General features: G+C 44.7%; 1 protein-coding gene across 4 annotated transcripts in view; it reads left to right on the top strand.

Annotated features, from left to right (window-relative positions):
• POLR3C (RNA polymerase III subunit C) overlaps window positions 1-9,544 on the top strand; it is a 49,377-nt gene extending 39,833 nt beyond the window's left edge. For all 4 annotated transcript variants that reach the window (XR_015050212.1, XM_085849462.1, XM_085849463.1 and 1 more), the window contains one exon: window positions 8,735-9,544. Coding sequence is in view for 3 of the 4 variants with exons in the window: in XM_085849462.1 (XP_085705588.1) it covers window positions 8,735-8,810 (76 nt within the window). In the remaining variant the exon portion in view is untranslated. The remainder of the gene's footprint in view (window positions 1-8,734) is intronic.
• The last annotated feature ends 6,516 nt before the right edge of the window (window positions 9,545-16,060 follow it).

Genomic DNA, 16,060 nt, shown 5'->3' with positions numbered 1-16,060 from the left:
AATGGTTGAGGAACACATTATTGTTATTGTGGACATTCCATATTTAAAGATCCACATCATAAACATATTATCGCAGGTGATCTCAGAATAGTGAAAGATAGAAAATTACATGCATTACTTACAAAAGGACCAAATTATAGAGAAAATAAATGGAATTCATTCGAATAAGGAAATGGAACTTATAATGATAGGACTGACAGAATGGATGGTAGAACAAATTGTAAAACATAAAGTACCAAACACACAAATGGCTTTATGGTTGAAGGAGGTAGAGAAACATGTAAAAAAGAAAATTTTTGATTTGAAAAGAAAAGTTCAAATCAATAATCCAAAAGTAATTTTAAACAATCCAGAGACAAATGATTATTTAAAACAGCTTCAAACACAATATGTTATTGTTCCAATTGGCAAAGCAAATAATAATATTGCATTTGTATGCAAAACATTCTACATTCAAACACTTTTGGAAGAATTGGGCTTACAGACTGAACTCTCAAAGACCGACAAAATCCATCCATCCATTGGGACCATACTCTGTGCAGAGCGTTGGTTCTGCCGAAACGGTCTCCTTGGCTATTGGGTACAATCCTGGATGGATCGCCACTCCGACAAAGGATACCAGCAAGCTGGCACTCATTTTGCTGACCTCAGGATGACAGGCAGAGTCAACCCCACCTGGTATTAATTCAACAGCCAAGTGGGATTTGAACTCAGGATCCTTGGATCCCAAGCCCACCACTCTAATATAACCATGAAGCCAACACCAGGCATCCCGACAAAATAAGTAATGATAATAAAATAGACTTGATAAAACACCAGGGAAATCACTAAAAAGCGAGAAGACTGTTAGTTCCAGATAAACACCAGAAATTACTGTACATTTACTGGATTCCAAAAATGCACAAAAACCCACGTAAGATGAGGTTCATCATCGCAAGTAGAGAATGCAGTATGAAACCATTGTCAGGCAGTATTACAGGGGTGATGAAATTAATTTATAAATGTTTGAAAAACTATCATCAAAAGGCAAAGTTTTATTCTGGTATTAAAAAATTCTGGATTGTTGATAATTCCAAACCTGTAATCGACATTTAGTATCCACAACATCAACAACAAAGTTAGGTCAGGTCAGGTATGCGAGCATGCGCCAGAGCAGCGCGTCGCTGCGTCCTCTTTCCGCCGGTACTCCAGAGGCCTCCGTCTGGCCATCCTCCAGGCAGGTGCCTGGCCCATCCCCATCTCCTTGAGATGCCGATCAACCTGCTGCAACCACGAGGAACGTGGTCAGCCCATTGGCCTCCTCCACTCACGAGATTCCATCGCTGAGAGAATCTGGTGAGCAGGATCAGCGTCAGGAAAACGAGCCACGTGTCCAGACAGCTGCAACTGACGCTCACGGACTATGCAGGTAACAAATCTCATTTGAGTCTCTCCCAGCAACCGCTCGTTGGACACAAAGTCTGACCAGCGATAGCTAAGGATTCTCTGAAGAGACCTGGTACCAAAGGAATTCAGTCTCCGTCTCAGATCCTTGGTCGGAGTCCAAGTCTCACATCCAGAGAGCAAGATTGGAAGCACCAAGGACCTGAAGACTCGGACTTTCGTCCTCCCGCACAGGTACCGGCAGCGCCACATCCCATTATCCAGTGAATCCATGACTCCCCAGCCCCGACCCAGACGTCTATTGACCTCTGACTCATAGCCAGCAGAGACATGAATATCACTGCCAAGGAAAGTGAATATCTCCACGACCTCAACATCCTCACCACAAACAGACACAGACAGGACAGCAGCATTCAAGATATCATTGAAAGCTTGGATCCTAGTTTTGACCCAGAAAACCCGTAATCCCAGTGGCTCCGACTCCTCATTCATCACCCTGAGGGCCCCCAAAAAGATATCTAAAGTCTCCGCAAAGATGACTGCATCATCTGCGAAATCAAGGTCAGAGATTTGACATTCCCAAACGATTCACCGCAGCTTGAGCTCTCCAACATCCTCCCAAGAATCCAGTCCATACAAGTGCTGAAAAGTGTGGGGGCCAGTACACCCCCCTGACGAACTTCAGTAACGACTGGAAATAAGTCAGAGATGGTACCACCACATCTCACAGCACTCTCAGTACCAGAGTATAGTTCAGACACCAGATCGATCAGTTTTGATGGCACCCCACGAAGACCAAGAATCCTCCAGAGGGCATCCTGATTAACTGAATCGAACGCTTTACAGAGATCAACATAGGCTGCAAGCAGCCCCTGCCGAAACTCTCGTCTGCATTCGGTGAGGACACGAATAGCAAGGATACGGTCAATAGTTGACCTCTTTGGTGTAAAGCCTGACTGCTCTGGACGCTGGTGCTCAAGCAGATGGTGATGAACCCTATCAAGAATTATCCGAGCAAAGACCTTGCCCAGCACTGAGAGCAGCGTCACCCCTCGGTTGTTGTTGCAGTCTTGGCGATCACCCTTCCCTTTCCAGAGAGGGACAACAAGACCCCTCTTCCAGTCAGTTGGGATGATGCCTGTGTTCCAGGCAGAGCACAAAACTGCATGCAACGACACACGTGCAGCATTTCCACCAGCCTTGAGAAGTTCAGCATGGATGCCACAGATCCCTGGAGCTTTACCCCATTTCAACCGGTTCACCGCAGCCCGTGTTTCCACAAGCGAAGGTGGACCACAGTTGATTGGAGGGTCAGCAACAGGGATTGTAACACCCCTGACGTCCAACTCGACAGCTGGGGGATCAGCCTGGTACAACCGCTCAAAGTAACCGGCCCAGCTGGCCTGCACTTCGGACTCCTCTGTCAAGAGCCTACCACTCTCTGCTCTAACTGCAGTGCTCCGAGGGATGGGCTTGGATGAACGCAATGCGCGAATTCCCCTGTAAGCAGGACGAGAATCACTTGACCACAGGTGATGCTCTACCCCCTCACAGATTCCTCGCACATAGGCCTCCTTGTCCACTATTGGCACACATGCAGTTTTATTCCTCAGCTCCCTGAACAGCTCAGCTCTGCCATTCAGCCTGGCCCTGTGACTCTGGTCAATGGTATCCAGTGTCCCTTGAGAGACAAAATTCTTCTTTGCCCCACGGTGAGTTCCAAGACATCCACCTGCAACATCAAGGACGGTGGTCTTGAAGGCACTCCACAACTGACCCAGACCCCCCCCAAGTGTCCACTCAGCCTGTTCGCAAACTCCTCAGCTACCCTCTCATCCTTGAGCTTGCCAACATCCAGCCTAGGCTGGGATGGTACTATTCTCCTGGATTTAAGGTGCTACTTCAGAGTTGGTATAACAAGCCGGTGGTCAGTATTGAGGAACTGAGCACTCCGGTAGACCCTGCAGTTCTGGATCATCCTCCAGTGACCATCAACGAGGACATGGTCAATCTCTTTTGCCACACCGCCAGCGTTGGAATACCAAGTCCAGCGATGAGCTTGTGGGCTCTGGAACCATGAACCGGCCACCTTAAGTCCATGACTTCTTGCAAAGTCAAGGAACTTGGTGCTATTCAGGTTCACAGTTCCAGACCCATGGGGACCAACCCATGTCTCATAACCATCCCTATCAGTTCCAGTCGATGCATTGAAATCTCCCAAGACGAGACGTGTATCTCGTCTGGGGCACTGATCAACCACAGACTCAAGCGTGGCGTAGAATGCATCCTTCACGGTGAGATCACTCGCCTCAGTCGGAGCATAAACAGAGACAGGAAAATGACACCTAAGGAGTGACGAATCCTTAATCTCATTATACGCTCGTTGACCGGTGTTACCTCAATTATCAGTGGAGTCTGCTTATTGGACACAGCTACAGCAACTCCTTGGGCATGGTAACCATCAGAGCGACCAGACCAATAGTAGGTGTAACCACCCACCATGATCTCGCCGCAATCCGGTCTCCGAACCTCAGAGAGTGCTGCAATACCGATGTCCAAACGCTTGAGCTCAGATGATAACAGAGACAACAAGGGTAAGGCTAAATGTCTATCAACTTATGATTTTTCCACATTATACACAAACACTCCACATGACAAGCTCATTACGGCATTGGACAGAGCGATTGATAAAGCATTTACAGGAGGTAATAAAGTATAAATTAAAGTTTATCAAAAACGAGCAAACTGCTCAATGAAAGAAAATCAATATTCATGTAATTTTTCAAAAATACTCTTAAAGAAAGTCTTCGATTTCTCCTCAACAACAGTTTCTTTACAATTGGCAACAAGATACTCCAGCAGACAGTGGAGGACACCCATGGTTTCAGATCCGGCCCCTTTCTTTTCAAATTTATTCCAGCACATGTACGAGTCTGATCGGGTTCAGAACATGTGCAGGAATGAACTAACAACTGCACGAAGGTGTGGAAACATCTTCAGATTCATTGATGATTTACTATCAATTAATGATGGGTTTGTATTTGATCAGCTTTATTATGAAAGATCAGCTTTATATCCAAAATAACTCGAATTAAAAATGGAAAACCAAACTCACACTTCGGTTTCTTTTTTGTAATTACAAATCGATATCATCAATAAATTTCACACCAAATTATTTGATAAACGAGATGCTTTTCCATTCCCTTTGCATTGAACAGCATGAAAACGTGTTCGTTATAACAGCTGATGTCAGCGAGATAGATATCCTCCTTCGCCCTCGTTTTCCCGCCTTCCCCTCCTTCAGTTATTTTCCGGAAAGCGGAAACCCTCCATCTTAGCTTCGTGCATTTGGTGAAATGTTTACTATTTTATCCTGCGTTTCTCGAGGCCATTATCGAGGAAGGTTGATATTCTCCAAAACAAATTTTCAACATTGATGAGATTCCTTTGTTTTGGAAGAGGATGCCACGTAGGATGAGGATGTACGTTTCTCGTAACAAGAAGAGCACACCTGGGTTTAAAGCAGCGAAAAGATCGCTTCACGCTGCTTTTGGGAGGTAACGCTGAAAGTTATTGTAAATTGAAACCGTTCATGTTTTACCATTCAGGAAATCCCAAGGCTCTGAAAGGATATGTTAAAAAAAAATGTTTGCCTGTCTATTGATATTGAAATGCCAAGTGCTGGATAACAGGCAAAATGTTATGTCAATATTTTAGCTCCCAGCTTGCAACTGAATTTTAGTTTTAAAATTCTCATCCTCCTCGATAATGCCCCAGCTCATGCAACATCCATCCAGGACCTTAACGAGAACATGAAGGTTGTGTTTCTTCCACCCAACACGACATCGCTAATTCAACCCATGGACCAGGGAGTGAATGCTACATTCAAGACGTATTATCTCCGAATAACATTTGCAAACCTGGTGAAATCGACTGATAATAATCAGATGACTGTAAAGGAATTCTGGAAGGCCTTCACAATAAGGGATGTTCTATGTAATGTTGAGGGAACTTGGAAGGAAGTCTTACCCTCAATTTGTTCACGGCTTCAAGGGTTTCAGTGTGAATAATGATTTGTCGAAAGCCCGATGTAACATCGTCAAAATGGCCAAGACCATCAGCTTTGATGAGGTGGAGGAGGGTGATGTAGAGGAGTTGCTGGACTCATACCAGGAGGAGCTCTCAAATGAGGACCTTCTAATGCTGGAGAAGGAACGCCAGGTGGAGGAGTCTGAGGCAGAAAGTGAAGGGGTTGAGCCACTGCGTACTCTCACGAGTACGAGGATGCTGGAGGCATTCTGCCTCATTGATATGGGTCTCGCCATCTTCAATGAAGATGACCCCAACACAGAACAAAGCTCAAGAGTGGCCTGAAATGTCCAAGCGGACCTCAGCTGCTGTAAGTTAATTCAAAAGGAAAAGCAGATGAAGGCAGCTCAGATGACTTTGTTTTCCTTTTTTCCAAAAAAATGAAGGGGGAAAAAAAACATCCAAAGGACAATGTCAGTGAGCCCTCAATATCTAGCGGTGAAAAAGCTAAACCACATCTCATATCCTCTCCAATTCAACATCCATCAACATCATTGACACAATCATCTTCGCCAAGATCATCTGACACAGATGACCACCTCCTTCTCCTCAACACTTCCAGAAACAAGACATCAGCAGCAGCAGCTAATGTAGTGTTAATATCCCCTCTCTTTAAATTTTCTATTTTTGGTTGTTAGAATTTATTTAATGCAACAGTACGTGCTGGTGTTTTCACAAATTTTCATTGTTTATAATCTTAAACATTACAATTTTAATAAAATAAAGCACTGTAATAGTTAAAATAGGACAATGAAAATGAGGATTTATGCAGCACTCCCCCGAACCTCCACCGATTACATTATTTCTTTTGGGGAAATTGGTTTTAATTTACACGTTTTTCATTTACACGACTATCTTCAAGAACGCAACTATGGCAACGTAAATCAAGAGGTCCCTGTATCACCATTTTTCTCAGAGATGGCTGAATGGATCTTCGTCAAACCTTCAGAGGTTCATCATTGAGTGCCCAGAGTGTTTTCAGCAAAAAAAAGGTTGCGATTTCATTTATTTATTTATTTTTAATCACTTTATAGTGCCTAAGCTTTTGTTGCTATGTGAAAGGTGATATTGGAGGATCCCTGACCCATTCATTAGTGGGTGTAGGGAAGTTTTTTTTCGGCCCCCCCAAAATAAATGTTTTTTTTTTTTTTTTTTTCCAAAATGCCAATCGGATTAGAACAGCACCGGGCAATGCCGGGTATCCCTGCTCGTAGAAAATAATATGAAATATAAAGTACCCCTACTTGTATAAAATAAAAAAAATTGAAATTAAAATTAATAAAACGAGAACGGCACTCTTCAATGTTGCGACGTCAACCAATATGCATCCACCCACATTATTACATCATTATACATACTTGCACCAAGTTTGATTTAAATCCCTTCAGCTGTTCTCATGTGTCACATTTTTACATGATGCCACATCTTTGATGCCAGCTTTGATGCCAGCTTTACAGCTTTGATGCCAAAATCAAATCAGTTCATCGTTGCATCATAACATATACTTACAAGCTGTAGTACCTGGCGTTGCCCAGAGAAATTCAATGCAATATGTATTGAAATATTTCCTGGATGATAAATTGGGGAATATTGGCCTTATGGTTTTGTATGAATTGCCAATCTTGGGCATTGCAAAATACACTTGGACTTGTATCAAAATTATTCACCTTCTAAGGATGCCCAACATGCTGACCTGGAGGCTGCTTTCTTGCACGTTGATCCTCAACCCAAGTCTGTGTCTGCTCTGTGGTCTCAGCTGACCTGGAGGCTGCTTGTCTTGTGCATTCATCCTCAACCCAAGCCTGTCTGTTTTGTAGTCTCAGCTGACCTAGAGGCTGCTTGTCTTCCATTTGATCCTCAAGCCGTGCATGTGTCTGCTGTTGAGTCTCCAGTGGCTTGTAGACTGCCATCCTCTTTGCATCTAATTTGTTTCTGCTCACCAGGGATCGTTTTTGGTGGCATATGTCAGTATTTATAATGTAAGTTGTATAATGTAAAACTCTCTGCCTATGGCATCCAAGGCCAACTACACACATAGCTAACTGACATCCTCTAGTCTCAGAGCCAACGTGTGGCTCTCAAAGGAGTCCTTTCATCTCCTCTCCCTGTCAAGGCTGGAGTGCCCCAAGGCAGTGTTCTGGGCCCAGTCCTATTCCTGATCTTCATAAATGATCTCTCTGACTCTCAAAAATCCCCTTTATCTATTTGCTGATGATTCCACCCTCTGCATGACATCCATCATCCTTCAGACACGCAGGCTGCAGCCTCTTCTGTCTCTGCAGACCTTTAGAAAATCACAAGCTAGTCAAACACTTGGAATATGCCTTTAAATCCTGACAAATATCACACTCTCACGATCTCTCTCCGAAAGGACCGTTTGGCAAACCCGCCTATCTACTTTCTTAACCATCAGCAATGATCTTTCTTGGGCAAACCAAATTTCAAAGTTGGCCTCCAAAGCCAGCCGCCAACTGGGTGTCCTCCATCATACAAAGTCCTTCCTTGGCACACCTGAACTCCTGTCCACCTCCAAGGCTTTCATCTGCAATTTGATGGAGTACTGCTCTCCCCCCTGGGCTGGCTCCTCTGCCACACATCTTACCCAGCTTGATGCTATGGAAACCAGGGCCTTGAACATTGTTGGAATCTTCTGCGATGAAGCTAAGTCTGTGGGCCTACCGCTTTCCCATCGCAGAAAGTTTGTGGTCTCTCTGTCTTCTACCACTTCCTTTTATTCTCTTGCACTTTCTGCCCTATCCATACTTCGTCCCTCCCCCGACCAAGGTTTCTGCAGTCCACCAAGAAACCCCTTATGGTGAAACTCCCTAAATCTAGGATCACTGCTCACTTCCACTCATTTGTTCCTCTTTTTTTCCCACCTGTAGAACCAACTTCCACATTCTCTTCAATCTCATTCTTTCCTCAATCTGTTCAAGACAGTTGTTCACCACCATCTTCGATCATTCACCATCCAAAACGATGATCTTTTCTTCCCCATTTTTTCCTTCCTGAGTACAGTATTTGGTTCTCTATCCATCTTGTCCACCCGATACGGCCTTTCCTTCCCCTCATTCCTCTTCTTACTTATTATTTGTCCAACTCTCCCTCTATTTTGTCCTTCAACTCTGCTGTTGGTGTTTCCCCCTCTCTCGACTGTTCGTTTTTCCGTTCCATATTTGATCCGTTCCATATTTTAATTCTTCCACGAGTCTGGATTCTGTATTCCAAAAATAAATAAAATTTGCTGCTATCATGTTTGCAGGATGGATCATGCCGAGCTGCAGGTGGATGAGACCATCCTTCTGCTCGAATCCTTTCTACTGACGATGCACAAGTGACCTCGTCGGCCAAAATGGAGTCTTGTCGGTTCTGATACGTTTGAGCTTCGAGTGCTCGAGCCACCACTTGTCCAGACTTCTTACCTGTTCGACAAACGGTCACGATGTGTTTGTTTTGGGGGTTGTTTTTTAATACAATTTTTATTTTCATCTTTCTTTCGATCATCTTCCTCTTGTGGGTAGAATGTTGGAGAATCTGAGAGCTTAAGGCTTTTATTTTATTTTTTTTGGGGTGGGGGAGGAAGGCGATGATGCCCATTAAAACTGAGAAAATATAGCTCAGATGTATTAAGGAATTTGACTTTCAAATCTCTTGGTACTTAATCGCCTTCAATCCCACTACCAACTACCTGTCTCTTGGTTCTCAAAACGCAGGCAATGAGATGAGGCAAATGCCTCGAGGAAAGCGAAGGGAGAAAGATGACGTGGGAAGCTTCGTCACTGTGCCAAGATGTGGGTTTGCCTTGTTTGTCATCGCATGACGTCTCCGAGGAGCTGGTTTTGCTGGGCCTCGATTTGAGTAATTGCCACAAGAGTACGGCCCCATATAGACTGTGCCTGTAAAGTGATCATTAATCAAGCTTTATTTCTAAGGACTTTACATGTGGAGCCTCTCGTGTGGACATCATTGAATTGTGCAACTTTTTGGCTCTACCCTTCATCTACTCATGATAAGGGAACAGCTGTTTGTCCGAAGCATTTTGTGATAAAAAACAACTTTATTTTCATCTTTATCTTGTTTGTTACACTTGGTATTTTTTTCACAAATAATTCCTCGTCTTCCTTGGCATGGTATTGAAATCTACTATCGTGTATTGATGAAAAACAGATAACGCCACCTATGCACGTGATTTTACTTCCGTGATTGTGCCCTCCCTCCCAACCCCCGATGCATCATATCATCATGCTGTCAATTGATAGGCTGGATCTGGATACAGACCTGAACCAAAATTTAATTGGCTTGTTCTTGTTACCTACCCAACTCATCCACAGTTTTGTCATCCATCTTCAACTTTTTAAAATATCGTGTCATATATTGTTTTTGGCCCAATCTTTCAATGGTCAAAAATCACTTTAAAAAAAATATATATGACAACTTTTCAAATCCGGATCTTCACCAAAATCGAAATGGTTCATCCTCATCACAAACCCAACCCGTCCACCAAGTTTCGTCTGAAACTTTTTGAGATACCCTGCTCACAGACAGACAGGAGTGAAAACATAATCTCCATCCACCTTCAGTGGTGGAGGTAACAAATAGATTGCATTAGTATTTGTTCTCCAGATGGTGCAGAGATAGTGCCCTCATCTTTGATCTGTCTAGGCTGGGTTCGGTTCCTGACTCAACTACAAACCATCTGATTGGTGCTTCACTCGGTGAGTGGACATTAAGCTGGGTGTTCCTTCTCATATTAGTTGGTGCATGTTCAAGATCCCACCTTGTCTTTCCTGAAGAGTGAGTGGCCAAGTAATCCCAGCGACCCTGAACAAATGATAAATTCCTGCCAAAATTGCCTTCGGTCGAGCATCGGGCCTGGCCAGCCGGTTCGTGAAAGATGTGGTACAAAAACGTTCCTTGACCAACTCCACAAGAATGTGGGAATGATTGAGGCCATTAAAGTCATAGTCTGAGTCAGATTCTGAAGCCAGTTTGAGATGGGAATACCTTAAGCCATTGAAAAAAATCGTCATAGTCAGATGATGGAACCTGTGAGTACATGAAGTGCTCCCCTTCTCCAGCAGAGGGAACCTTCTCCACGGATTTATATATTTCTTCTGTTCAAAATAGAAATCTGCAGAGAATTTACACTTTGCGAAGATGCCTAAACAAGGAGAACTCGTGCCTGGCTGGTTGTAGCAAGCACGGCACGCCAGAAAGCCACTGGTAGTGACTCGGCTTTGCGGAGAAAATACAATAACTCCATGAATTCCAAATCACCGCAGTTTGATTCCCTTTGCACAGTGTTGCATTGTTTTCTGCAGTGTCTACTGTAATTCCTTTGTCACCTTGAATTACAGTCTGTAACCTAGCCGAGCCTGAGGAAGGGAGTGTTCTTCCTCATCCCGTGAAGATGATGAGTCTTCCTCAAATTAGGAAAATGAGGTGCTCTTCCTCTTCCATTCGCTGATGAGTCCCCAGCATCCTCCGTTAATTGTCCCCATTGTTAATTTTTGAAACGTTTTATGTTTATTTCCACGTTCTTCGTCCTTTGCGAGCCTTGCTTATTGTGGATAACAAAATGTCACACTCATGTGAAAATCCAGTCATCTTCGGTTCGGGCGGAATTGATCAAGGTGTTGTTAAGTGGAATAAAAATTGCTCGTGGTAGGTATCTACTCAAATAATTTGGAAAAGTCAACATCGGTGGAGGACATCCCCACATGATGAGAACGGTGTCTTCAATGAGCACGCTCCCAGGGAAAATGGCAAGAGAAAATGTGTGTATGACATTGGCAAAGAGACTGCTTGATGGAGCCGGCTCGGCACACACTGACACACAATCTGGCATCGGTCTCAGTCTCCAGATGCTACTCAGCACTCATTCTGTCGCAGATACATTCTTCAATGGCAGCTTCTGTTCGCAGAACGCATGCACATTGCCTCAATCGTTTACCCATTAGCTTTTTTCATGTGGACACCTCGATCAGAGAGGTTCTGGGCTAAAAGGGTCGAAAGCTCGATGATGGACAGTGCCCAGCTGAGGTTCTGGATGGTCAATGGTCATTGGATCGGGCACTCGACAAGCTGAAGGAATTATTCAGATCCCGCTCTTTCCACTTTGAGTTGCCCGATGATTCCAAATGCGTACAAAGAATTACGAGTTCTTCTGTTGCAATATTATTTTTAACCACAACAACCAAATGGATCTCTGGAAAAACAAAGCAACAACTTTGTGAACGCCCAATGTAAATGTTATCTCCGATGTCCCTGAGCCGTGTTCACCCAAAGGAAAGATCGTACCATGGTATGGGGAATGGGCCTTGGTGGGATCCTGGCAAGATCGTACCTTGGTATGGGAAATGGGCCTTAGTGGGATCCCTGCAAGATCGTACCATGGTATTGGGAAATGGGTCTTGGTGGGAACCCTGCAAGATCGTACCATGGTATTAGGAAATGGGCCTTGGTGGGATCCCTGCAAGATCGTACCATGGTATGGGAAAAATGGATCTTGGTGGGATCCCTGCAAGATCGTACCATGGTATTGGGAAATGGGCCTTGGTGGGATCCCTGCAAGATCGTACCATGATATTGGGAAATGGGCCTTGGTGGGATCCCTGCAAGATCGTACCATGGTATGGGAAAAATGGGTCCTGGTGGGATCCCTGCAAGATCGTACCATGTTATGGGAAAAATGGGTCCTGGTGGGATCCCTGCAAGATCGTACCATGGTATGGGAAAAATGGGTCTTGGTGGGATCCCTGCAAGATTGTACCTTGGAATTGGGAAATGGACCTTGGTGGGATCGATCTCTGCTGCATCACACATTCAACTGGATGGTATTGATAGAATACTTACACCCACCCCAGCAGTCTTGAGAAGGATTTGGTGTGAGCGAACTCTTCTGGCAGCAAATTTGTGCGTTATTAAAAAAATTAAATTCAAATCAAGTGGAAGACCAAACAAGCTGAATACCATGAATGACCCCGGTGTTGAATGAAAGCTGATTACCAAATGATGTTGATACTTGGGCAGCCGATTACCAGAAAATGTAAAAAAAAAACAAGTAACAAGGACAAATGTGTCCACGAGCAGCGTCCTAAAGATTTTGTCGGCTAAAAAAATATATATTTTAAAAAACAACAACAACTTCCGATATTTCGTCACGTGCCTTGATTAAGCCAATAGCGAAACGCGTCATAATGTATTTACGTATTTACGATATATAGTGTATTTACGAAATAAATAGTGTATTTACGAAATTACAATACATTAAATGGAATAATCTTTAAATAGTAACGTGAACTTTTCGAAACTTTAAAGCAAATGTCCGAATATATTTAAAAGTTCATGATAGACGCTCTCAAAAGGCACCGTCAATGCGAGGATGTGTACATGTGCTTAGTATTTAAGGAGATCCGGATCTTGTATATACAAGAGCCGAGTCCGAGAGGTTAAGGTTTTGTAGGAACAAGAACAACAAGAACAACAAGAACAAGAACAACAACAACAACAACGCCGAGCTCTCTATGAGCAGCGTTCGCTACGCGAGACGCTGCTAATAACAACAATGAATACCATGAATGATCACGAGGTCAAATAAAAGTCGATTACTATATGATGTTCATAATACTTACGTGGCCGATTACCAAACATAACAAGATGGCGACTATGTGCGACCCCCACCCCTTCTATGTTATGACATCGATTTCTTCGATAAAATAAATATTGATACAAATTACTGTCAGCTTGGCGACACAATGTAAGGTGACATTGCAGTTACAGATGACAGAAACACAAATCTATCCAATAATGTTAACGAAGACGTGCCCTTGATGTGTGACTGTTTAAACGGTGAAGGACTGACCACGTGCCTGGGCGTGTCCTAACTCAATGATCGACAGGAGCTCTGAAGCGCTTGAGCTGTCATTGGTTACTGATCTCGTGGAGGGTCCGACGACCAATCACAGCAATGACGTAAATGTGAGGAGGATGAGGAGGAGAAAACAATTTGAAAACCCCTCCTATTGACAGAGTCAAACGTCGGAGTAATAAAATAGGGACTGCATTGGAGTCATCAGAAGGAACCCGAACAAGTGTTGTGTGTGTGTGTGTGTGTGTGTGTGTGTGTGTGTGTGTGTGTGTGTGTGTGTGTGTGTGTGTGTGTGTGTGTGTGTGTGTGTGTGTGGTTGTGTGTGTGTGTGTGTGTGTGTGTGTGTGTGTGTGTGTGTGCGCGCGCGCGCAATTGGGGACGTTCTTGTCTGTAAACCCCAAAACACAGAATCAACAACTGAGCAGTCAGTCAAGGCTTAACTTCTGCACACAATTGTGTGTGTGTGTGTGTGTGTGTGTGTGTGTGTGTGTGTGTGTGTGTGTTTGTGTGTGTGTGTGTGTTTGTGTGTTTGTGCGCAATTGGGGACGTTCTTGTCCGTAAACCCCAAACACAGAATCAACAACTGAGCAGTCAGTCAAGGCTTAATTTCTGCGCACAATTGTGTGTGTGTGTGTGTGTGTGTGTGTGTTTGTGTGTGTGTGTGTGTTTGTGTGTTGTGTGTGTGTGTGTGTGTGTGTGGTTGTGTGTGTGTGTGTGTGTGTGTTTGTGTGTGTGTGTGTGGTTGTGTGTGTGTGTGTGTGTTTGTGCGCAATTGGGGACGTTCTTGTCCGTAAACCCCAAACACAGAATCAACAACTGAGCAGTCAGTCAAGGCTGAATTTCTGCGCACAATTGTGTGTGTGTGTGTGTGTGTGTGTTTTTTTTTTTTTTTTTTTTGTATACCTTGGTCGAGGCTCGTATGAGAGCTAACACACAACTCACAGCAAGGAGGCATGAGACAAGAGGGGCGGGAGTGGAAGGGACAAAACATTGGGGAACAGACACAGGTGAACTGTGGAAGGGAGAGGGATGGGGATGGGACGGGGAACATGGCGAGGGGAAGATGGACTTTCAGGAAGGAAAGCAGGAGAATTGAAGGAAGTGGGCTTGGGTGGATTATCGGGGGTAGAAAAGATCGAGGATTTGGATGGGGGAAGATAAGAGGTGGTGGTGAACAGCTGTTTTGAAAGCCTGGAGGGAAGAATGGGAAAGAATAGAGTGAGGAAGTTTATTCCAAAGGCGGGAAAAAAGAGGAATGAAAGAGTGAAGATGAGCAGTGATTCGTGATTTTGGTAGTTTTACCAGAAGGGGGTTGTTGGCGGACCTTGAGCGCCCTGTGGAAATGTGGTTGGGACAAATCGCAGAGAGAGCAGGGGGGCAAGGCTGGAGAGGAGTCGGTAGAAGACAGAAAGACCACTGACCAACCTGCGGTGATTGAGTGAGAGGCCCAAAGACTCAGCTTCATTGCGGGAGATGCCGATGATCTTAAATGCCCTGGTTTCGACAGCGTGAAGTCGAGAAAGGTGGGAGGCAGGAGCACCAGCCCAGAGGGGAGAGCAGTACTCCATCAGGCTACGGACAAAAGCTTTGTAAGTGGTCAGGAGCTCAAGAGGGCCGAGGAAGGACTTTGCACGACGGAGGATTCCCAGTCGGCGACTGGCTTTTGAGGCAAGGTTGGAAATGTGACTTTCCCAGGAAAGGTCATGGCAGATAGTGAGACCCAGAAGCTTGAAAGAAAAGACTTCTTCCAGAGGATTGTTGAGAAAGTGGATGGGGGGGTTTTGTAAATGGTCCTTTCGAAGAGACATAGTGAGAGTGTGAGATTTGTCTGGATTGAAAGACATGTTCCACGTGTTGGACCAGTTTGTGATTTTATCCAGATCTGCAGTGAGCGAAGAAGCTGCTGCTTGCCGGTCTGAGGGATGACAGATGGTACGGCAGAGGGTGGAGTCATCGGCAAAGAGAAATAGAGGATTTTCCAGAGAGTCCGAGAGATCATTGATGAAAACCAGAAAAAGAACAGGGCCCAGAATGCTACCTTGAGGAACTCCAGCCTGCACAGGAAGAGGGGATGAAAGAACTCCATTTAGGGCCACACGTTGACTGCGACAGGAGAGGAAGTCTGCGAGCCATGAGTGGAGATGGCCTTGAATACCATGGGAAGAGAGTTTGGTGAGTAGGGCAGGGTGCCAGACTGTGTCAAAAGCACGTGATATGTCCAGGGATACGGCTCGGATTTCCTGTCTGGCATTGAGGACCTCCATCCATTGTTGGGAGAGCAGAAGCAGCATATCCAGGGTAGAGTGACCTGGTCTGAAACCAAATTGATGATTGGAAATCAAGCCATTGGAGAAGAGGAAGGATTTCATGTCTGAAGCGATGATGGATTCCATAACCTTGCTGATGATTGGGAGAAGGCTGATTGGTCTATTGTTACAGGGATCTGTTTTTGCACCTTTTTTATGCAGGGCAGTGATGTTAGCAGATTTCCAAGCAGATGGCAGATGACCTTGGGAAAATGAGAGGGTGAATAGAACAGAGAGAGGGTGAGCAAGAGCAGAAGAGCAGGCTTTGAGGACACGTGGGCTGATGCCGTCTGGACCGGTTGCAGAATCTGACTTGAGGTTTGAAAGCAAGCTCTCCACCTTGTCAGGAGAAAAGGACACAGAGTCCAGGGACAGTTGGGTGCGACTGGGTAAAGTGGGTAGAGATAGTGAT

This window comes from Eptatretus burgeri, chromosome 12 (assembly GCF_056783735.1).
Source record: "Eptatretus burgeri isolate ZD-2024b chromosome 12, Ebu_testis_v1, whole genome shotgun sequence".
Lineage (NCBI taxonomy): Eukaryota > Metazoa > Chordata > Myxini > Myxiniformes > Myxinidae > Eptatretus > Eptatretus burgeri.
The sequence above is the reverse complement of the archived record's forward strand: the minus strand, read 5'-3'. Positions and strand labels throughout refer to the sequence as shown.